Below are 25070 nucleotides of genomic sequence, written 5' to 3'. Positions count from 1 at the left end.
ACTCCGGAGGGGACATGAAATACTACGGAAGTTGATGTAGGTGAGTGAGCTGATGCTTTAAAAACAAAAACCAACAAATAACCCGAAACTTCTAAAGACATAATTGTAACCAAGAGGCTTGTGCCCAAAGGGTACAGGTATATTTACTTTATCTAGAATTTTGCCTCTTCAATTACTATGTCTCTTACTGAATAATCAAGATGTTACTTGGCTCCACGGACCGTGGGGAATAAAATGTCACCACTGCAGCTGCTATATTTCTTGCTCATAGCCCTTCAAATTAAAAAAGGGGGAAAAAAGGCCCAATACAAATGCAGAATTTAATTAGTTAGTAAAAGCCCAAATCCTTGCCTGAAGCCCTGTTCTTCCTGTAATATCGCATTCTTTTCTTCTTGTGTAAACTTTTCATTACGAAGGAGACATCTTTATAATACAATAACTCTAGTTATAATGTAACTGCTGGTAACATAACTCCTGCATTGGAGAAGGCAGCGTGTTCAAGTAATGTTGTTTTAATACAATTTGTGTTCAGCAGAAACCAAGTCAACTTGATCATTTAAAATTTGATCAATGTGAATTAGTGTCTTACTGAGATAAACCATTTGATCATTTCAAAACTGATCAATGAGAATCAGAGATAAAACATTTATCATGTACATTTGGTATATTAGATCCATTCGCACAGCACTAAAGTAGGTTATAAGTAGACATCAATACGTGTTAGAGAAGATGTTCAGGGTACCTGTCAGCTGCAGATACAAATACACATAAAACAGTATATAATTTTAGTACTTTTGATAAGGCACGTTACTCAATAAGGGAGCTGGAGTCACTGACAAATTGCAAGAACTCAACTTCAGAGAAACTAGAAAGAGAAGTACAGAACTGAATAGCTCAAACTTTTGAAATGTTTTAATTAAAAGTTTAAGAAGAAAGGTAACTAACATAAATTTACCCGACTAAACTTCTAGAAGAATTTTAAGACTATTAATCAGAGTAAACTTTGTACTTTTAGTCAATTAGTTCTATTAATCTAATATTTCCAAAATGAGGTTGCATTGACATTCAGGCTCACTGGCTTATGCATCTAACAGAATTATAAATTTGCCAGTCAAAACCGTATTTAATTATTTTACAGCCAATTAAGCAAGATCTTTAAACACCGTTGCTTAAAACTGTCCATGATACACATGTGTAATTATACAGAACACGAGAAACACCTGCTGACACTATTGGCGCATCTTCCTCGGCTTCACAAATTCACTCGCGGCATAACTATTAAAATCTTACACCCAAAAAAGAAACTAAACAATATTGCCAGTTAAAGTGCAACCCCTTAAAAAAAAATCAAGGACATTTTAAAGTTCAAGGGTTTTATATTGAAGAAAACCTTTAAAAACAGGGTAATACTTACAAAATCCATTTTATCTGTATGAGTTTTGCATAGTATTCCTTAGATACTCTAAAATCACCTAAACTACTTTTACAGGGTAACTAATCTTTTAATACTTTATAAGAATAGCCTAAGCTTCTTCTATGAGCCTAAATTTATAAGTCGGGTTTCAACAACTTCATTCAAGGATAAAAGCGAAAACCCCTCTAAAATCTGGCACACAAAGGAGTATGACTGGTATTCACATCCGAGTTCATAGAACTGTACTTCTTTAGAAGTACTTCTTCTTTCAGAGAAACTGAAGCCATGTTAAAAAGTTATACCTCTAATGAAATCATTCCCAAAATATTTTCAATAGATCTATGTCACTTTCCATGCATATTCTTTCTTTCTTTTATGGAAAATAGAAACTCACCACTAAATTATATAAAGGACAGAATGAGAATGAAATATCAACTGTTTTTTAAATGCTTTTCATTTGTTTACTATTACATTGTCTTTATGATGCACATATTGCCTTTAAAATACTTAACATGTCTTTGAAATTTGCTTTACATTTACTTGATATTTACTTTTCTATTTTAAAAACAATTCACATGCATGAACACTCTGGTAACATCTTCTTTCTATACGTGTGGCATATCAGCTCCAATGCAGCCACAGAGATCTGATTCTGACATTGACCAAGAAACAGGAGGCTGAGAGGCTTCTCTTACATGCTATTCTATCATGAGTGCTTTATGTGCTGGTCATCCTGGCTACAGTATGAGTTCCCTAAGGGTAAGAACTCCGTCTAATGTGCTAGAGGTTTAGCATCATCTACAATTTGTTTAAAAACAAATACAGAAATTTCTCCGAGGGCACAGAGTTTTGTAACTTTTTATATCATAATCAAATGTAGTATTTATTACTTTGGGCTAGACCCGTGTTAAGAACTACACATGTAACATTATTAAAATAATATTTTGTTTAATTAATTACCTATGAGGTACAGCATAGGGATTAATATAAAATATAATTTGCATTAGGATTAGCTATAACATATTACCAGCACCATATAATAGAAACTACCACCTAAGTTGTTATAAAATGTGACATGAAGTGTTGACAATTACTGTTTTAGTTGGATTGAGAAAAGAGAAGGTATTCCTTTTGAATTAAGGCTACATGTAAAAAGAATGCTGGATTTGCTCAGTGATTTAGGTTTCAGAGCTAAAATTTTAAATCTATTGTGGAAAAATAAATAGCCCAAATTATCTTCAAATCCCTTAGTTCCCACTGAAATCATGGTAAATAATATTTCTAACAACTTGATATGCATTAGGAATGTAATCACCCCAACAGAAGAGAACTAACTTTGGATTTTTAAAAAGATCATCATTTAAAAAGTTTGTCTTCCTTTTGTTTTTCTCTGATGAACTCTGAGTTTCACGCTAGTAGAAAGATCCTGGCCTGTTTTCTTAGTTGTGTATTCAGAGCTTGGCTTGTCACACAGAGGCTCTATGAATGAATGATGTGTGGATAAAGTAGGAGAAAACAATCCATTAATTCTTAAAGTATTTTACTGCCAAAACTATTAATTGAGGGGCTGAAATATGAGCTAATATTTTAAGCATCCCTAAAATAATTCCATTAGCTATCCTGGTAGGTTGCATCAATGGACTGGTGTTAGTCTTGGGCAGCTTCAAATGCTCTTAGCTTCCTTTCTCTTTACAGTGATTTGTATGACCCCGATCAGGTATAGAATACTGCCCTTAACACTGCATTTTAAAAAGCTTCTATCTCCTGTAACCAAGATGCACACAAATGAATCCTACTTTCATCAGATACAATTAACTAAATTCTCCTCAAAGTCCTTTAGAACTTGTTGCCTAAGAGGAACTGTTGAGTTCAGGTACAGGTTCAAGAGAGAACTCTTCAAGGTGATGCTTACAGGTGGCTAAGCTGGTCATACAGATAGGAGCCAGTGAAAAAAATCTGACCAGGCGAAAAACCCCTGTCATGCAATGCAAATATTATATATTGTCTTACAAAAGTCCTGATTATCTGAGATGGCCAAATTTCTAAAAAGAAATAGCAGTCTACTAAGTAATCTCTGTGCCTTCAAAGATGGCAAGCATCTCCTATATCCAATGTACTATAGCTTCCTAGGTGTGAAGCTAATGAACTCACTGCAAATCAAAATACAACATTCTAGGAAGCTCAGTCTAGCAGGAAGTAGCTGGGAGAAAAAAATGGTACAATGAAAGCTACTCTCTAAAAAACGAGCTATTAAAATTTCTTCACAGTGTGTTAAAAACCTAGGTTTTGTGTGCATTGGAGTTAGTCAAACTGCAAAAATCCAAGGGTACAGTCCCCAAGATTGCTCTCACTTCGGACACATCAACACCAAGTTTGCAGGAGGCAGAGGGGGTCCAAACCACCCAAAATTCAATGGTTCAATAATTCACTGAAAGAACTCAGAACTCAATGTAAGCTGTTAAACTCAGTTATGGTTTACTATAGGGCAATGATACAGAAAATCAGCCAAAGGAAGAGATGCATAGGACTGCACTTGGGGTGGGGATGGGGTGGGGGGTGGGTTCCAAATGCAAAGCTTCCAATGTCCTTAGGACCTGCTGCTCTCCTGAGAGCAATGTGTGACAGTGCCCATGGAGTCCAGTCAACCAGGAAAGCTCACCTGAGCAGCACTGTTCAGAGTTTTATTGGAGCTTCATTAAACAGCTTGACTGACTGATGATCCACATGATAAACTCACCCCCTCAGAGGCTGAGCTGATACCACATGGTCCAAGGGGCCCAGCAAGAATAGCAATTTCTTTTTTTTTTTTCTCTCTCTCTCTTTTTTTTTTTTTTTTTTTGAGACAGGGTCTCCCTGTGTTGCCCAGGCTGGAAGGCAGTGCTACCATCTTGGCTCACTATAACCTTTGCCTCCTAGGCTCAGGTGATCCTCCCACCTCAGCCTCCAGAGTAGCTGGGGACTACAGGCATGCACCACCACGCCTGGTTAATTTTTGTATTTTTTTTTGTAAAGACAGAGATTCACCATGTTGGACAGGCTGGTCTCAAACTCCTGGGCTCAAGCAATCTGCCCGCCTCGGCCTAAGTGCTGGGATTACAGGCATGAGCCACCATGCCTGGCTGAGAATAACAATTTCTATCACTTAGGAAATTCCAAGGATTTATAATTTCCCAGGAGCTTGGTACAAAATCCAGACTTCTCTTTGGCCAAGGCCAATTCCTTACTACACAGTTTGGCCAGATTATTAATTATTCTTGAATAATATTTAATAGGTAAGACAAAATGATGCTGTTGAGGTTCTGTTTAAAACAAAGCCTAACTTACAGGGCCCTGCTGACCTGCAGGAGGTCAGCCATCATGATGTCAATTTTGTGCTTCCCGTGGCCTCTCGCTCCCCAAGCCTAGCTCAGGCTAAATGACACAGCAGCTGGGCAGAACTTCAGGACAGATATTTTTCCATCTAAAACCAGAACTATCTTTTTCTATGAAATCCACTCTCCACTGATTTTCCAATCTGCTAACCTCATAATTCTGGTTCTTTTGCCCCTTTTATCTAAATGTTAGGGGATGAACTGTGTGCCCTGAAAATTCCTAAGTCCACTGTTCAGTATTTCAGAATGTGACTGTATTTGGGGTGAGGGGCTTTGAGGAGGTAATTAAATTGTAGTGAGGTCACAAGGGAGGGTTTTAGTCTAATATGACTGGATTCTCGTAAGAAAAGAAGATTAGCATGTAGACACAAGAGGAAAGATTGTGTCAAGACACAGGGAGCAAATGGTCACCTATAAGCCAAGGAGAGAGGCCTAGAAGCAACCAGCCCTGGCGTCACCTTGACCTCAGACTTTTAGCCTCCAGAACTGTGAGAAAATACATTTCTGTTATTTAGGCCACCCGGTCTGTGGTACTTTGCAGTTCTGGCAAACTAATACACCAACCAATCACTAATTCATGTCTAATCTTGTTTTTTTTTTTTTTTGAGATAGTCTTGCTCTGTTGCCCAGGCTAGAATGCAATGGCATGATCTCGGCTCACTGCAACCTTTGCCTCCCGGATTCAAGCGATTCTCCTGCCTTAGCCTTAGCTACCTCAGTAGCTGGGATTACAGGCATGCACCACCATGCCCAGCTCATTTTTCTATTTTTAGTAGAGATGGAGTTCTGACACATTGCCTAGGCTGATTTTGAACTCTTGGCCTCAAGTGATCTGCCTGCCTTGGCCTCCCAAAGTGCTGGGATTACAGACGTGAGCCATCAGGCCTGGCGCCATGTCTAAACTTTCAACAACTTCTTTTTTCTCTTGCACTTGTAGAGACTTCCCATCTGATTTTTTTTTTTCTTTTTCTAAGACATAGTCTCGCTCTGTGACTGGAGTGCAATGGCACAATCATAGCTCACTGCAGTCCTGGGTTCAAGCCATCCTCCACCTTAGCCTCTCCAATAGCTGCGACCACAAGTACATGCCCCCACAACTGGCTAATTTTTAAGTTTTGTACATGCCCCCACAACTGGCTAATTTTTAAGTTTTTCTTTTGTAGATATAGGGTCTCACTATGTTGACCAGGCTGGTCACGATCGTCCTGCCTCAGCCTCCCAAAGTGCTGGGATTACAGGTGTGAGCCACCGTGCCTTATCTCATTCTTCGAGTTCTTATTTTTCATACCTCCAACTAAACCCCACATCCACTGTCAGGTTACTTTTCCTTTGGGAGCCCAGAGATCAGAGCACTCATCTGGTCAAACATCTTCCCATGACTCATTGCTCAATGAAGACCAAACTTCACAGCCCAGCAGCTAATGACCCACTGACCTTTCCAGCTTTATCTTGCGCAAGTCTCTCTGATTCAAGCCACTGCTTTGTCACCCGCCAATTATAGAGCATAGTCTTCCTTCTGAATGTCTTTCCCGTCCACCTACTCAATACTCTTCTTAAAGGCTCAACTAAAAAATCATCTTCTTTATGAAAACTTCACAGATCACTCTAGTCAAAATTGATCCCTAACATATCCTAAATTTAGTTGTTTTTATAGCTATTGTCTTAGAATAAAGAAATACTCGGGGAGCCAACTCAAAGGTTCTCATGGTATAGAGACAAAAAAAAGTTTACTACTTTAAAAAAAAAAGTCACTATATCATTAGGGAGAAAAATAAACACCTAACTTAAAATAAGATATGTAGAGTAACTTAAAAAAATCTATACCCAGTTCTATTAATATGTCTAAACTCTTAAGATCTCGCGTTAATCTTTCATAGTGAGACTTGTGGCCCATCCTTAGAAGGTCTCTCTCTGCTGCCTCCAAAGAGATAATTCACTAAGGAAGGCTGAAGGGTTTTGGCTCTTTAAATAAACCTCAAACCATCTTCAATTTAAAAAAAATTTTATTTGAATCCACATTACAGTAACACTAATATCCATTACCATACAAATTGTACTGTAGCAGAAAGTAGTAATTCCACCTTAGGGTTTAATCATTTTATCAAATGCTTGTAAACATGTGCAAGGAAGGAGGTCAGAGCCCGATGCAATCTTTCAACTAAAGCTGTCACAACAACTTTTTTTGCTTCACTAATTTGCACATGTGCTACTAATAGGGGTTACACAATAGGACTATTTATATACTTAGAAAAATTCTGAATGATGTCTTCTTACCTAATGTTAGAACTGGCAGCAAAGGGGAAGTACAAGGCTATGGGTCACGGACACTTTGATCCATCAATTACAGAACATTCATTTAAACACTCCAAGGATTAAGAGAGGTAGCAATTTAACATCACCTTCTTAATCAAGGGCCAGGTAAAGTCTATGATTTAAAGGCTTTCAAGGTACATGTGAAGAAATGAAAACAGCCTAACCATGAGAAAGGCAGATACCCAAATCGGGACATGCCCATCATTTTATTATACAAAAGTGAATGGTTTCTATGTTTCCCTTAGTAGAGTAGCAATTTAACATGACCTCCATAATCAAGGGCATTCTATTTTATATATTATTACAAATGAAAATTCTATTACCATTAATTTCGATTTCCCCCTAGTTCATAAAATACATTGATTTGCAGCAAGCTTTCATCAAATGCCTTTTTCTCGGCATCTGAATTCCAGTTTAGCAGATAACATGACCCCCTGTCAACCACCCCCAAACTCTTCCAAGTATTCTAGAGTGCTATATAACAAACTATGTCCTGTGTAAAAAGCACTAAAATTGTGCTTTCATCTTGTTAAGAACAGTAAATAATTACAATACCATTAAAAACTTACTTGAACTTTGCTTCCACCTCTTCAGCAGCTTTCTGATACTGTTCAGTGGTGACTTTGTAGAACTCCGAGCTCTGTGGACAAAGATTGATAGCAAAGGTTTCACTATCCAAGATGATAAAACGTGTGGAAGATTTATAACTTCAAAAAATACATAAAACCTTGTTTTAGCCACTCAAGCAGTAGAAGGCTTTCTTGTAAAGGTGGCATAGATAATTATAAAACACATGGAAAGCTACTTGTTTAAATAACAGTAGAGTTGTTGGTACATACCAATTATAATTACAGAGTAAACTTTCACAGTTACGATTCCTTATCATTTGATCCTCTGGAGAAAATTTCTAACATTCTGGAAAGATTCTTTAGATCGCCATTATTTGGAATCTACCCTTGTAAGATCAAAGGATGCCTGAGATCAAAAACTGAAATTCACACATATTCGTATTTGCCTATTATTCCACTGGTGTTCCTACTAGGATATTAAAGATCATTTCTTTCTACACAATATTTTTGTCATCAAGATGGTATGTATGGCTCACACCTCTAATCCCAGCACTCTGGTAAGCCGAGTTGGGCGGATCACTTGAGGTCAGGAGTTCGAGACCAGCCTGACCAATATGGAGAAACCGGTGGCGCATGCCTGTAATTCCAGCTAATCAGGAGGTTGAGGCAGGAGAATCACTTGAACCTGGGAGGTGGAGGATGCGATGAGCAGAGATGGAGCCATTGCACTCCAGTCTGGGCAACAAGAGCAAAACTCCGTCTCAAAAAAAGAAAAAAAAAAAGTTTTCTTTATGGAGTTTAAGTTGTTCTATCATTTCCACATGACCACAAGAACAGCAACATTTATAACTAATCAGTAGGAACAAGGGGGTAGATTGAGATAATTTTAATAACAAAAAATGTTTCCACTATTAACATGAATGGACATATAAAGAACATAAACCAAGATGCAGTGGCAAAGTAATGCCTTTCCTAGGGCAGCAAAATTTATCCATTCAGACTAGCTACACTGAAACTGGTCTTATTGCAGGAGGTGGCCTAAATGACCCCATGAGCCTTGAGACTCAATGAAATATCCTGCAAAATGCACTGCATTAAAAAACAACAACAAAAACACCACCACAATACAGTGGTCTATTGTGCACCTTTCATTCTCTAATCACTCAGGTTTCACATGCATGGCTTGGGATCATTTATTTTTTAATAAATCATTGTTGGTTGGTGAAAAAATGAAAGTGAAATCCTCTTCACACCAGCGACCCCTTTGCATTTAACAATCTAGGTTGTCCAATGACAGTCACATCCAGGATTCTTGGATGTAGATAAAATCAATAGGTATGTGATTAGACAGCAGACTCAGGGTGGCTAGAGCCATGGACAGGTCACCATTTGAGATGATGAATGGCTTTCTATCAACCTATAGTCCCCTACGATGCTAACATTTACTATAATCTTATTTGGGCTACGATTTATCTTTCTTGCACCTGATCAATAAAGATGAACAGAACAGTTGTAAGGATCGATTGTAATTTTTTATCATTTTCAAGCACAAAGGTGCATTTCTGACATGAAGACAATATTCTAAGTGTACTGCTGCTGCATTTTATAAAATTGCAATTTGAGTGATCAACTGCACTTGTCTATATGCCGAGAGGTTTTAATTCCTCTGTAGGTCTCAAGCTATCAAAAAACCATTTGTCATCTCAGATACTTAACATTATGTCACACCTTCCTATCTGTTTCACTTGTAAGATTTTCTTCCCTTTAAAATACACACCAGTCACAACACACGCTTTTGCAATGTTCAGCGTAATCTTTCCTTTGAACTCTTCTATCAAAGAATGTAGCAAAAAGGCAGTTACTAATCACTAACAATAGTTACTCTCACTAAAGATGAGAAACTCCCAAATTACTCTAACGAAATGTTGAGTGGGTATCATGTTACTGAACTATCTATTAAAATGCTGGCTAAGCAATAATATCTTAATTAATACTTTTGCTTACTTTAAGCACTGGAACTGTAATATCTGGACAGAGACAGGACTAAGTTGAAAGATCTGGTTTCTGGTTCTGTTCTGTGACCCTGAGGGAGTCTTTAATCTCCCCCAGCTTCCCTTCCAGTGTAACCCGTCGAGTATGGATGATAATATTAGCCCTGCTTATTTCTGCCAAAGCTGTTGAAGAAATCAAATAAGATAGGCAAGAGAGCTGTGAAATCTGTTAAATGTTTTCACAGAGTAACATCAACATCTGAATGAAATAATTCTGGAGGAAAATAATTAGGGTAATTCCATTCTAGGTATAGATTCTAAATGGTAAAAATTCTAAATGGTAAATATTACACATTTTATTAAGAATGTGCACAAAAGCCATAATACAAATTAGTCAGTTCCTCTCTGCTTTGCCATGACAAATGCAGGTAAAATTATTACTAATTTTGTCAACTTTCCTATAGGATGTTAAAACACACACACACACACACACACACGCGCGCGCGCGCGCGCGCACAACCTAGTACCTGTGTTGCTTGAAAACTTAGCACATAATTCTCAAATTAAAGCTTTAGGCTTTATTTATTGCTGCATACTTCCACCTCAGTGACCAGTTTCCCATATTGCATAAAATCCTTCCAACAAAGAAAAGTCCCCAAGAGGTAATATCATGTAACAACCAAGGGAATAAACACAAGTATTCTCAAGATCTATGTGTAGACAGTGTTTAATTTATTAAGTATTTGCTTATTCGTGAAAGAAAATTAAATTCTTATTATGCTAATAACACCTATCTTTGGGAATCAGACCCTCAAGAAACTTTCCATCTAACATGGGAGAAAAGAACAATTATTATCATGGAAAGTCACAAATGCCGAGTTAGAAGTCATAGATAAGTGCTACTGGAGTTCAGAAAGAGTAGAGATCTCCTTTGGCTTCAGAAGACACTTTTACAAATGAACAGAACCTATTCAAAAAAACAAAACAAAACAAAAAAACAAAAAAAGCACACACAAAAAAACAACCAACCCAACAAAAAACACTCATTGTTTTCCAGTGAGACAATGGATAAATACTCAGTATTTGTACAGCGAAAATCTACAGAGTAAAGGAATGAATTAGACAAACATGCAGAGCAAAAAAGTGGTAGATCTGATCGGTAGGATGCACCTTATGCTAAGATTTGAAAAGCGAAAAATAATGAACAAGAAGAGTAAACACCAAGTTCCACTGAAGATCTCTGAGTGGCAGCAGTCATGTGGTGTGGTGGAAGTGCACAAAAGGAGCTGGATGCCACAAAGTATGGGAACACGGGCTACGCTGGGTTGCTGTATTTTTAAAAAAGAGGTGTGGGCATGCAGCTAGTTGTTACATTGCCTTAAAATATTTTATAGGCCGGGCATGGTGGCTCATGCCTGTAATCCCAGCACGTTGGGAGGCTGAGGCGGGCATATCACGAGGTCAGGAGTTCAAGACCAGCCTGGCCAACATGGTGAAACCCCGTCTCTACTAAAAATACAAAAAATTAGCCAGGAGTGGTGTCTCGTGCCTGTAATCCCAGCTACTCAGGAAGCTGAGGCAGGCGAATCACTTGAACCCAGGAGGTGGAGGTTGCAGTGAGCTGATATCACGCCATTGCATTCCAGCCTGGGTGACAGATTAAGACTCCGTCTCGAGAAAAAAAAAAAAAATTAAATATTTTATAATACAGACAAAAATTGTATTACTCCTACTTCCCTCCAAAGGGGCTAACAATACAAGATTTCATTTGGCTAGAATATAAAAGTATATTGGGCAGGGTGGGTACATCCTGAAGATGTTGGCTAAGTGGGGATTTTACATATTCTTGAATACTAAACCGTTGCAGGGTATACACAATACTAAGCAAATATACTGTCTTCATTTTTGTGAAAAAAATTTAAAGTTACAGAAAATAGGCAAAAGATTCCCATATATCCTTCACCTAGCTTCCCCTTATGTCCACATCTTAGATAATTATGATACAATTATCAAAAGTAATGATTTAACAATATTACAATAGTAGTAACTGAATTACAGACTTAATTCAGCTATTTCCAGTTTTCCCACTAATGTTCCTTTTCTGTTTCAGGACCTAATCTTGGATCCCATGTTGTATTAATTGCCATGGCTCCTTAGACCCCTCTCATCTGTGACAGTTTCTCAGTCTTCCTTGTCTGTTATGACCTTGACACTTCTGAAGAATACTGGTGAGATATTTTGTAGAATGGCTCGTGATTTGGGCTTATCTGGCGTTTTCTCATGGTTAGAGTTTATGCACTACTGGGAAGAATTCTACAGAAGCAATATGCCCTTCTCCCGCCTGATTTCAGGGGCTACTTTATGGCAACAGATATTTTTATTGATGTTGACCTTGATTACCTGATTAACGTGGTGTCTGTGGGGATTCTCCACAACAAAGCTACCATTTTTCCTTCCTGTAATTGATATCTTGCAAGGAGATACTTCGAGGCTATGCAAATGTTCTGTTTCTTCTCAAAGTTTTGTCCATCACCTTTTGGTATCCACTGGTGAGTCCTGTTTGCAGCAATGATTACTGTAGTGTTCTGATGGTGCAATAATTTCTTTCTTTCTTTCTTTTTTTTTTGAGATGGAATCTTACTCTTTCGCCCAGGCTGGGGTCCAGTGGCACAGTCTTGGCTCACTGCAACCTCCACCTCCCAGGTTCAAGTGATTCTCCTGCCTCAGCCTCTCGAGTACCTGGGATCACAGGGGCACGTCCACCACACCCAGCTAATTTTTGTTGTGAGCCCTTGGTTCAAGGTCTATGGACCACCTGCTTCAGAGTCACTTACGGAGCTTATTAAACTGTAGAGTCTTGGGCCACATCCTGAATCTCTGGGGATGGGGCCAGGAAGCTGCATTTTTTACAAGCAGCTTGGGTGATTCTGAACACACACACTAAATTTGTAAACTACGGGGTTTCTAGAACAATGTGAGAATAACATAGTATTTAGCTTGCCATTCAAAGTGAAAAAAATCGTGTTTAGAAGAATGATGGCAAATAACCACTTTTCATAATTAAATATAGCTATAATCCTTACAAAGGTACTCCAAATTAGTGATTCTGCCAATGTCGCTGGCAGATCACTGGTGGACCCCAAACTGCTCCAAGAACTCTGTCTTCAGACATTGCCTAGCAACACCACAATGTTCCTACCCTGAATGGGTACTGAGAGGTAGGAGCACAACCATTTTCAGAAAGGTTGCTTTTGTTATCTCTGTTGTCTTGAGATGGTAACAGGTTGCACATGCTGCTATCTTGTTTATTATTTATAGATGACTGTTACTTTAATGTCATCATTATAACTGTTTTCTTTGGTTAACCCTACAGTTTGTAGTAGGATATATATCAATTTGTCTGATCATTTACTAATAGCTGAATTGTAAGACCTGTATGATCTGTGCTCAAATAAGGAACAATCACATTCCTATTTCCAAAGAAGATATGTACATTCCCTCCCAAATTTGTTAAGAGAATTACTCATAGTACATGGAGCGGGGAAGAAATCCTGTTAAGATGACCTTAAAAAGAGAACTAAAAAGAACAAGTGGGCCAGGTGCAGTGGCTCACACCTGTAATCCTGACACCTTGGGAAGCTAAGGTGGGCGGATCACTTGAGGCCAGGAATTCAAGACCAGCCTGGATAACATGGTGAGACCTCATCCCTACTAAAAATACAAAAATTAGCCAGGTGTGGTGACAGGTACCTGTAATCCCTGCTACTCAGCTGGCTGACGTATGAGAATCGCTTGAACCCAGGAGGCAGAGGTTGCAATGAGCCAAGACTGTGCCACTGCACTCCAGCCTTGGCGACGGAGCAAGACCTGTCTCAAAAAAAAAAAAAAAAAAAAAGTGGAGAAAGAAAGATGTCCACGACCTTACAAGGTGGTCTCTAATAAATAATCATTTTTTTTGTGTGTAACAACATATCACTTCTGTGCCTATAAGGTCCTTTACAGCCTAAAATAAAAAATATCTTCATTCATATTCACTCTGCATATTGTCCGGCCCTACAAACAGAAAAAAAAAATACTTGATATGATTTGTCCAATGGTACTGTTAATATAAATTTGTGGCAGGTAAATGTGATTTAATTCAAATATCAAAGGTGTGCTTTAATAATTTCTTTCAATAAGAAAGGCTTATTGTTTGATATAAGCATAAAACATGTTTTCCACCAAGACTCTTTGAGAAGGTAGGTCTCATAAATTTAAAGTAGAATGACAGCACCTCTTAGATGTCTTAGCACTGTCAACCATCTGATAAAGACTTGCACATCCTTGTCAAAGATAAGCCAAGTAAGCTCCTAGGAGGTAAACTATATCTAAAACAATAATATAATTCTCTATATTTGGAAGATATTTCTGTCACCTATTTTAATAGACAAGGCATCACTGGAAACAATAGGTATTTTGATTTTCTGTATTAAAACACATTCCAATCTAAGGCACCATGGATCAATTACTGAAAACACAGGCAACAAACTGTGTGGGGAGACTGAAGGCTCCATTGTACATACTTTTTAATATGATTCCTGTAAAACATAGGTATATGTTGTCCACAGAACTCTGCACTTAGGTGGGCGTTTCTTAGCAGTACAGCACGGTAGTTAAGAACACGGACTTCGGAGCCAGATGGCCAAATCATGGCCCTACGCTTGTGAAACTGAGTAAGTTACTTAACCTCAACAGTTACTTGTCCTCTGTAAAACAGGAATAGTGTAATAATGATTACCTAATAGGATACTCTGGGGATTAAATAAGGTAATATATGTAAAACTCTTTGTAGCACCAGGGATTAGGAATGGGAACTATTATTAAAAATTATTTGAACAGGGGGAAAAAAAAAACTGTATAGTATGGGTGGGGTGGTTTTTTTAAAAAGCCATTTTAATAAAAATTTAAATCTTTAAAACAAAAGCCTTTTCTTCCATTAACCAGACATTGGTGAATGTTGCTCATATTGCTTACCTGTTCTGTTTTTCTGTTCCTCAAGATGGATGGGAAATATGAAGACAATAGTGGGCCAGTGTCAGGAGCGTTAATAGCTATGGCATTAACTAACCAGCCCAAATAAAAATCAAACCAATAACATTTGACCTTATCACTAATGAAATCCAGTTAACTACATTAAACAGTGAAAGTACTTCAATGCCAAGACTTCCCAAGGCCTTGATTTTTACTCTGCAGTGTGAATCTCTAGGATGAGAACTACTGTTCATGATTCTCAAACTGATTTGCTCACGGAGCATCTTGAGAAACAGAATCTCCTAAAGTGGTCCATAAGAAATGCCAGATTAAAGAAAAGTCCAACCACATGTCAATCCTGCACTTTCTGGCATGCAACTTTTCTTTTCTCAAAGTGGTATTTTCTTATAGGTTATTTTTTAAACTGATGTTCAACAGGTAATTGGCAATACTGAAAGATGATTCCAAAACTGATGAAGATTGATGGTATCACCTTTTATTCAGTACTAATAAAGAAGGGCATGCTATTATCTTGAATTTTAAAAATCTGAGATGAAATCATTTAAGAAAATTGTTGCTATACCCTCCCCTGTTCTCTCAGAACCCGGTGGTAGATTGCAAAAATGGCCACCATGCTTTACTCTTTCCTATATCCGTGCCCCCAGCAACATGACTTCACAGCTTCTTTCATCATGAGCGTGTGGAGTTTACTTCACCACCCCTTCAGTCTGGGCTGTGTTTGTGTCTTGCTCTGGGCACCAGAATATGACAACAGTGATGGTGTGCCAGTTTCAAACCTGGGCCTCTCTCTTGCAACCCTGAACAGTGCCATGTCAATCACCCCAGGCTAGCCTGCCAGCGGAAGAGAGACTACACGCTATCTACGGTGAGGACAGCCTAGAGCAGCCAAACCTCAGCCAACTCAGCAGGAGTGAGCCCAGTTGATACCAGTCCAAATTGGTAACCTGCAGAATCAGGATGTGAATAAAATGGTAGCTGTTTTAAGCCACTAAGTTTGTGGCGGTTCATTATATAGAAAAAGCTAACTGATTATGCTCTTTCTCTGTGTTCTTACCAAGAAGAGACTTTTATAACTTACCACAGTGTACCAACAACATGTATTTCTGGGTGGTCCCCACCTACTCCAAGCTCCCTAGGGGTAGGTATCTTGTCCTATTCATTGTTATACCTAGAGCACTCAGCAAAGTACATGACACACAAACTCACAGAAATAATGTTAAGAGTGACACCTGCAATTCTAAACAGCATTTCAACTGTTGCTCATATTTAAAACAGGATGGGATAGAGACAAGTCTAAAGTAAATGATGTTATAATGAGGATGAAAATAAATACTACCTTTATTATATCCACTACAAATTGACAAACACTTCAGCCTGCAATGCTACTACAAAAAGGAAATGTGTATCACTTAAGATGCGTTCAATTATAATAATAGTACAGTAACAGTTGAAGCGCCAAACAGTAGCTTAAACAAGTAAGGGGTTTATTTTTCTTGTGTAATAAGAAATCTGGATGGGAAACTCACGGCTGATATAACTATCCAAGTGTATCAACAAATAACTAGGCCCCACTCTTCTGTCTTCCCTTGTAGCCACCCTGAGCAGTTGACTTCTGTCCTCATGGTTCAAGGTACTACTACACCTGCAGTTATTATGCCCATGCCCTCAGGGTGGAGGAAGGGGGAGGTCCAGAGATTTGCACTTCCATCCCTTCGGCTACAATTATATCATGCAAAGGAGGCTGAGAATCCTAGCTACAAAGGAGGCTAGGAAATTGATTATTTTTGTTTTCTCACTTCTAGGGTAAAGAAGAAGAAAGAATTTGGAATGGGTGTTTACTGAGCGAAATTTATTGTACCTGCCACAGAGAGCTGAGGTGACAGTACAAAATCAAGTACAAAACAAACTGGTTGATTTTAGATACAAGTATTCCAATATTTCTTTCCAATATCCCTTAAACTAATTTGGGGGATGGGAGGGATTTACCCATCTGGTATCTTCATCCCCAAGAACAAAGTTTCTAGACCGTAAGGAAGGAAACGGGAATCAACAAGAGTGGGCATCATTCCCGAGTTTCTTTGGGCTGGCCGTGGCCCAGGATTTTGAACGTGCGATACACTGCCATTTTCCATTTTCAGAAAGTCTCACTTTTAAAAGGATATATTAAAATGCACACGCACAGATACACATTATTGCTAGATTTGAAAAGTATCTGTTTTCAAGTTCTAAATTTGATCAAAAGAAAACATGCACATACACATACAGTATACGTGAAATATTTTCTCAGATTCTGAATCTTCTGTTTTATTATAACTAGTATGATCATACCCGTCGCATGTATGAAAAGAACAAATCAAAGAGGTCATAAGAAAAATGTAACTGGCTCTTGTCAGTTCTATTACAGAATGCTTCATATGGAGATTAGGGCATGACTATGTAACACATGAGGGCTGAGGTACAATTTAAATTCTGGTGGCTTGACACTATTTCCCAGAAAAGAACAACAAGATGACTGCCTGTCCATTCAAGGATGGTGGCAACTCCACAGATCCTCAGCACCGAGTCAATGGTGGCAGGAACAAGTGGCTGAAGGTGAGACTGTCCTGTGTCTAAACTGGTCTATAGTTACTGCTAACATCTGTAGGCCTCTTCTTCCTCCTACAACACATGCAAACACAAGTGTCACTCTAGGTGACACTTCCAATTCCAACAGCTAATTCCAACAAAGGTCCAGGGTGCACAAACACCAATGTCAAATAAGAGCAGTTCTCATTGTTGAGTAGCCAGATTCAAAAGTCCTAATCATACTTTTGGTTATAATCCTCGCCCAGGAACTATGATACAGAATCAGCTAGATGTAGGCAAGTATGTTTTTCCAAAGGTGAGAGTTAAGCACTTGGGGACCCAATTTAATGCTGCATTAATTGCTGCGCAGATACAATTCCAGGCACAGAAGCTCTGAAACAGTTATTTACTCAGTGGCATCAGGTGTTCAGAAGGAGTTCATGACTTGTCAACCATTCTTTATTTTTACAGAGTTACACAGAATCAAGAGACTGACTTTGCAATGGAACTACATTTTTTACCAGAACTTTAAAAGCTATGGTTGTTTTTTTTTTTTAATCAGTAACAGTCCAAATTTAGTTTATCTAGAAGTTTTAATGTTTATTCTATCAGAAAGCCTAATGACTGGTTTGAATTTTGCCTTTCTTTTGTCTATACTCTGAAGTCGGTTATAGGTGGGCAGAAAAGCAGAAGGAATTTGAAATTCTTGGTTTAAGAAGAGCAGCCCTCTAACAGAGTAGCTGGAACCTTAATATTTTATTACTGAAACTTCTTAAACCTATGGCCTTGAGTCCACTTCCCTGAACTCTCTCCTTTCATCCCCTACCCTCCGTCTTTACTCAACACCCCCAGGAGAATGCTGTCCTTAGACAGAAAAATCAAAGCTAATTTAAATAGTTTGCAAATTGCCAACATCGGTTCAGATTCACAGCATATCAGATCCAGTATTCTGTTTCTGAAAGGTACACTAAGGAATGGTTTGGGTTATTTAAACTGAGTCGCACTTTTTAACATCTAAAATGAGGACTTTATCTTTCAGGATGACTGTATCAGTGGGACTATGTAAGTTCAGTACTTGGCATAGGGCCTGGTTTCTCCTTGTGGAAGGCAGAGGTTGTCCATCACAATACCATTCCTGCCAGCAACCTTGGCTCCCTAGGTAATCCAAAGAGCATGGATTTCCATTCATTTACCTATGCAACTATACATGAACCTGAAGAACAATCATCAAGTGATGAATTCAAACTGCATCTCCATGTATCTAACACTCAGCATTGCTATTTGTTTTATGTAAGCATTGAACTTGAAAACCTAGTTATTTATCCTGTGTATCCCTAAATTTCTGCTAATAATCATTTGTGTATATGGATAAGTGAATCATAATTTGTCTGAGCCCTATTTTTTTCAAATCCATGTCACCAGTAATCAATAATAACCAAGTTAGCAGTTTCTAACGAATCAAAAATCCTATTACATTCCACAGTCAAGACAAATTAAGATTCCCTATGGAAACAAGACTCTTACTAGTTTATCTTAAAATCTCTCCTTCCTCCTTAGATAACCCTAGTTTTAAGCTAGATATATGGTAAACAAAACTAATATTCCAAGTTTGCTGCCAGTGAGGCTGAGCTGTAAGCAGAAGTGTTATATGGGACTTCCCAGTAGGCTGCTTAAAGGGAGCTGATCTAAGCTGACAGGGGATCTTTTCAGCCTTTTCCCAGCCTGTTATGTTGATGTGATGGCCAGAGCTCCAGCAGCCATCTTGGGACATAAGCGGACCTTAAAGAGCAAAGGCCTGTGTTAGGGTGCTGCAGTGGAACAATAGGTGCCTGAGGCTCTTATGACACTGAAGCCACCATGCCAGCCTTTTATTAAACAAGAGAAAAATCTACTTCTAATGTCAGCCATTCTATTTTTATGATAGACAGGGTGAACGTAATCAGGAATAGACCTCTGTAAGCCCTAAGATGTTTGCTTTTTGTACACCTCATGAATAACTTCAATAAAGTCAAATGCAATGACACACTAGAAGCATCTTTCTCCTTTGCAGTAATGCTTCACTTGTCAGGAATCTCCATTTCCTTCTGCCTCTCTCCTTTTCCAACAAAGAACAGGAAGAATTAAAAAATGTCAAAGCCATGTTTAACTCTCGCATCAAATCTTACCATCTCTGAGAAGTCACATTTCATGAAAACCCCATTGTCTCCTGGGTGCCTTGGCAAAATTAATAAACTGCTTTTATAATTACCCTTTCTTTCCATCTTTACTATGTCTCATATAAAGAAACAGAGCTATTCAGAGCTTCTTCTGGCATTTCTAGTTTTATTCCAGGAGCTTTAGAAACTTCACTAATTAGAGTCTCAGGTTTTTGTTTTTTTTGTTTTTGATTTGGTTTTCTAATTAGAATAGGAATCCTAGATTCACTGACAGCCCTGCCACTACACAAGGATAACCTTAGTTACATTATCTCATGCCTCAGTTTCCTCATCTGGGCAATTAAAATAAACAACTGCACCAAAAACTCATTTGGCATTCTAAGTTTCCTTTTATTTGTCACTTTTTAAATTCTTTTAATACTAAAGGTCTGTGCCAGACACGGGGCCAAGAATTTGGAATATAATGGTGAGCAAACAGATAAATGGCCCTGCTTTTATGAAACTTACGGTATCATGAAGGAGCCAGACATAAATTTAAAAATCACATAAATAATTAGTAAACAATTACAGTGCTACTGGATCACTATGTGGAATTTTTTTATTTGTAGGAAGTGGTTTTTGTAATGAGTCTCTAAAGTCCTATATTTCTCTGAAGTATCTACCTTCATATTCAGTTAAGTTAGTTGTGATTTAATTTCTTTTAAATTTTTCTAGCTATTTGTGTCAGACAATTCAAGCTTCATCTCTCTACTTGTAAAAGTTTATTCTGACCCTTTTAGGAATAAGAGGAACCTACTAGTTTTGATATGGAAAGAAGTCCAAGAAGAAAACAGAAAGGTACAAAATACTTTGAATAGTTTATTTTACAAAATGATAAGCAAAAATACATGCACTCACATATCCAGATATGTTCTGCAAGGAACAGTTGTTACCAAAGTGAGAAGATACTTTTCTTTCTTTTATAGCCTTCTGTAACAATTTAAGGTTTTAGCCTGGGCATGTATAATTTTTATTAGAAAAATATGCCTTCATTTCCAGCAGGTATTAAGTAAATTCTTATCATGCATGAAAGTTATCTAAATATTACTGGGAAAGTGACTCTAATCCTTTCTCTATTTTCCATGCTTAGATTGAGACTTCTCATTTATCCCAAATATAAGATATTAATTTTTCTATTATTCTTTTTAATAATAATGCCAATAAAAGGTCTCAAATCCTTCTATTATTGTAGCCCTTCTCCCTGTGATAAAGCAGTATCAGCCATCTACACTCACCTTTTGGACTTCTATATTACACACCTGAGACCTTTCTGCTCTTGACATGGTTGTATGTCTCATTGTTTACTCTACAAGGGTGAGACAAAGCAATTTCACAGTTATCAGAAGGGTTATCACAAGAATTTACCGTGATGTCTTGCAAGACCTCTAGAGTAACTCTTAAATTACTGCATGGAACCAGCACAGGAACCTCCCATTCTCTCAAGGGCTGTGTGATGTGACACAGTCACTCTCCAGGTCATCAGTTTTCCTTGGGAAGTGCTCAACGAGGTGATGCCACATGCACATTTAACAGCACGTCCACTGGATGGCTTTATACAGAAAGTGTCACATTCGTATTGCCAACACATCTCAGGCTTGCACTCCATTTTACTCCTGGTCTCATATCATCTCCTATGACTAGGAACTCTATAAATCTAACAAACAAACTCTCTTGTGCTTGCTCAGCTACAAGCTCTGGTGTAAGCACACGCACACAGAGTCCTCTTGAAAACTGTGGGCCAAGAGGAAAGTCATAAAGGATCAGCCTTACTGCAGACAAAGCAGGCAAACACTGGCTCCGTTAACAGCAATGCTCTTTAGTCCTGCATTCATTCATAATTTTATATTAATAATCTGAAGGATTTATAACAGATGCTCATTTGGATGATATTGGCTTACCATTCCACCTTCTTTTCCAGTCCTCAGAGAAGCCAACCTAAAATTCATTCATTCAAGAAGCACTACTGCTGAAGAGCTAATAATACGGGCCAGGCCAGAGGTAGGTCCTAGGAATGAAAGGCTGAAGATACCTCCAAAGGCTATTGGACAGAGAGCTCCAAACAGCTAACCAATTATAGTACACAGAGATAACTAGCTTCAGTTTCGTTGTCTTTCTTGTCTTCAAGAGCTCCATATTATAGTGTCAACACCACGGGAGGGAGGTATTTTTGTCATCCAACCTAGTGTTTCTCAAATTTGTAAGGTCCATCCTACTGACTGAAAATACGATTATAGTAATCATAGAAATAACCATAGGACAGAGAAAACAAATTTTAAAGATTCTCATAAAGAATTAGAAGACCTTGAATTATTATTTCTTTAGAATCCGGGTTGAGAGAGAAACTGAGTGAATCCAGTTATTATTACCCTTCAGCTAATTATCAGTTAATTTCCTTATAGAGACTCATAACCAACAGATGGGAACAAGAATGCTTTCCAGAACAAAAGTTAAGTGTATAGACTACAGAAGGAGTCCTGTGAGGAAGGAGTGTTCGTGGAGAAAGGAATCCTGAGAGAGTAGGCTGGAGAGGCCAAGACAAAGCTTGCCTTCCTCCCACTTTTGCCTAGAACCTGACTTTTTAAAGTAAGATTGCGTCAAATCTCTAGCAAGATAAGACAGACACATTCTAATAGAGGCCAACATAAATAATTCATTCTGATTCAGAAAATCTACTTAAGAAAAACTTTCCTGAAGATTGAGCAAACCTCTGAACTCTTTCACAGGCATGATACTTGCTATGCTCCTCAGCACCAGCTGAGCTATAATCCCGGCAGAATCAAATGTATTTGCTCCGAAGTAATATCTTTGCAGCACCACAGAAAATACGCACCTCTCATAAAGGGCGAGTGCCACAAACAAGCTCAGTATCCCAGACTGTGCACACCTCTCTAAGCGAGTAAGAAGATGAAACAACTCCGACTGACCGCTGCAGGGTGACAAGTGAAAGCCTTAATGAGGAGGTGCTCTGATGGTGTACGCAAGGCAAAGCATCCTTAAGCTCAAAGGATCACTATGCTCAGGAAGTTCTCTGTGTCACCTTTTGACATATAAAAGGTGACACAAATAAGTGAGATGGATTTACTCATTAAGAACTACGGTGTAATCCCAGCACTATGAGAGTCCAGGGTGGACAGATCACCTGAGGTCAGGAGTTTGAGACCATCCTGGTCAATATGGCGAAACCCCGTCTCTACTAAAAAATACAAAAATTAGCCAGGTGTGATGGCACACGCCTGTAATCCCAGCTACTCAGGAGGCTGAGGCTGGAGAATCACTTGAACCCGGGAGGCGGAGGTTGTAGGGAGCTGAGATCATGCCACTGCACTCCAGCCTAGGTGACACAGCGATATTCTGTCTCAAAAAAAAAAAAAAAAACACAAAAAACAAAAAACTATGATCTCACTCTTTTAATGCACACACTTAACATCTATATTCGATGAAGAGAGTCTTGGGATTGGTGCAGGCAAGGGGTACAGAATTACCATCCAAGACAGTGTCTCATTGTGAACCTACTTTTATCACTGGCATTGTGCACTCTCCGAAGTCTGGGATGAATTGTATTATATTCTAAGCTGAGATTTCACCTAACAGAAAACACCATTCTTTCAAGTCTCCTGATCGGGGAGTAGCACGGGGAAGGGCTAGACTGCAGGTGTCTAGCACATACATTTCCTTGATAGTCGCATTCGAAAAATTTGAAAGACAAAGATTGGTAAAATCATTTTATTTTATCCTATCAAACTGGCTGTCTTACTTGCTTTCTTTTATTTCACAGATGCATTAAATGCAAATGAGGAAATGGGTTCCCTCATCATTTGCTAGGAAGAGTATAAATTGGTACAATTTATGGCAACATGTTTCAAATGCCTTTCGAGTGTACTCTGACTCAAAGCTTCACGTCTGGAAATATGTGAAATAATCATGAATGTATATAAAAATGTAGCTTAAAATTTGTTCATTGTGGAGTTTATCATACTGAAAAATGAAAAACAAGTATTTAGCCACAGGAAATAGCTAAAGTAAGTAGATTATTCACATAATGGAATGATAGGGCTGCTTAGAGTTTGGTTTGTTTTTTCCCCCTTTCCCCAAGAGAAAAAAGGAGAGAAGAAATGTTTAAGTTTTTTTTTTAGCCCTTGGTGAATAGATATAAGAATAAGGACAGTTACACAACAGTTTCTTATGGTTTTCCGAACTGTACCAACTTTCCCTCTAGAACAAAAAAGTAGAAACAAAAATCTACCATTTCGTTTGTACAGTTTATACTGTAGGCACAGTACAAACCTACGCAACCACAAGGTCAATACAGATGAGAGAGTGGGGATTAATTTTTAAAAGGGGGTTGGGGGACAAACCAATTTTAAATTATGAAGGTAAAGTCCTATTTATTATTGGTATCTCTGAAATTCTTCTGCCATTTGTTAAGTGGGTCAATGTTCATTTTTTATTCACTCAAGTATTTACTGAATGTAACTCCTACAGAGTAAGGTCCTAGGACCCGAATTAGATTTTTTTAAAAATTTAGTTATGTGATTCCAGTGCCTATGATCTACTGAGATGTATTATAACATTCATATTCAAAAGTCTCTGGAAAGAAGGGAGGTGTTGGAGATTGCTCCTATACAAGGGAACACAATTCTATCAGGGTAAGAGTTGAAAGCATAGGAAAGCTGGAGTCTTGGACTGTCCGAAAGCAAATATTGTTAGGAATCGATTATTTCCTATGTTCATATCATTTGATTTTATGACAAAAACCAGCCAAGAAGGAAGTAAATTAGGGGCCACTATCTTTAGTTTACCTACTAGGAATGGTATGTTTAAACAAGGTCACAGATTTGCTGGTGTTCAATGAGGTATTAAGCACCAGAAATAAATCAGTCCTTAAGTCCAGAGCTAGAAGGCCTCAGGTCTTGAGGTTTAAAATATTAGAGCTCCTTCAACACACAGTAGATGGTACCCTACAGAGTACTTGACTAAGTCATGCCTTTTGTTGACCATAGAGGGTTTATATTTATTTCTTAACCAAACCACAATACCCAAGAAAAAGAAGACCCAATGCAGATGATACACATATCTGAAGTTCAATTTCTTTTCATCAATTTTAGCACAAACTGAGATGTTAGTGATAATTGTGACACGGTTTTCTCTAGTGCTAACAACACACATAAAGTTATGCAGGTGAATAGAAAAGTCGGTCTTAAGGGTTAAAAATCTCAGATATGAATTGGAGAAAGCTCAAAAGTGGCAAAGGGATCACCGATCTACTTCAAAGATGTGTTTATCTTTTTGTATTTCAAAGGAAAGGCCTTTTTGAAAGACTTGGCAGAGAAATATGCATGTGAATAGAGGCACATTGAAAAGTCTTAGCTTTCAGGTATAATGGCTCTCCCTTAGAAGGCAGTGTGCAGGACTCCCGAGTCTCTAAGGTGTATTTCATATGCTACCAAGTACACTAAGAGCCCTGCAGTATTGCTTGTGTCCGGCTTCTATTTGGTGGCTCATTAGCATTTTCTTGCATTAAACTCTACCTAAAAGTTTTACCCCTCAACTGCAGAAAAGCAATTCATTCATGTGGTACTGAAATACGCCAGAATGTGTCATATTTGTTAAAAAAAAAAAAA

At 38.2% G+C, this 25070-nt stretch overlaps 1 protein-coding gene across 4 annotated transcripts in view; it reads right to left on the bottom strand.

Moving 5' to 3' along the window:
* CHCHD3 (coiled-coil-helix-coiled-coil-helix domain containing 3) overlaps positions 1-25070 on the bottom strand; it is a 296929-nt gene that overhangs the window by 45193 nt on the left and 226666 nt on the right. For all 4 annotated transcript variants that reach the window (XM_011995834.1, XM_011995833.1, XM_011995831.1 and 1 more), the window contains one exon: positions 7668-7738. In XM_011995834.1, coding sequence (XP_011851224.1) covers positions 7668-7738 — 71 coding nt within the window. The remainder of the gene's footprint in view (positions 1-7667; positions 7739-25070) is intronic.

This window comes from Mandrillus leucophaeus, unplaced genomic scaffold (assembly GCF_000951045.1).
Source record: "Mandrillus leucophaeus isolate KB7577 unplaced genomic scaffold, Mleu.le_1.0 Scaffold5, whole genome shotgun sequence".
NCBI lineage: Eukaryota > Metazoa > Chordata > Mammalia > Primates > Cercopithecidae > Mandrillus > Mandrillus leucophaeus.
Note: the sequence above shows the minus strand (reverse complement) of the source record. Positions and strands in the feature narration are given on the sequence as shown.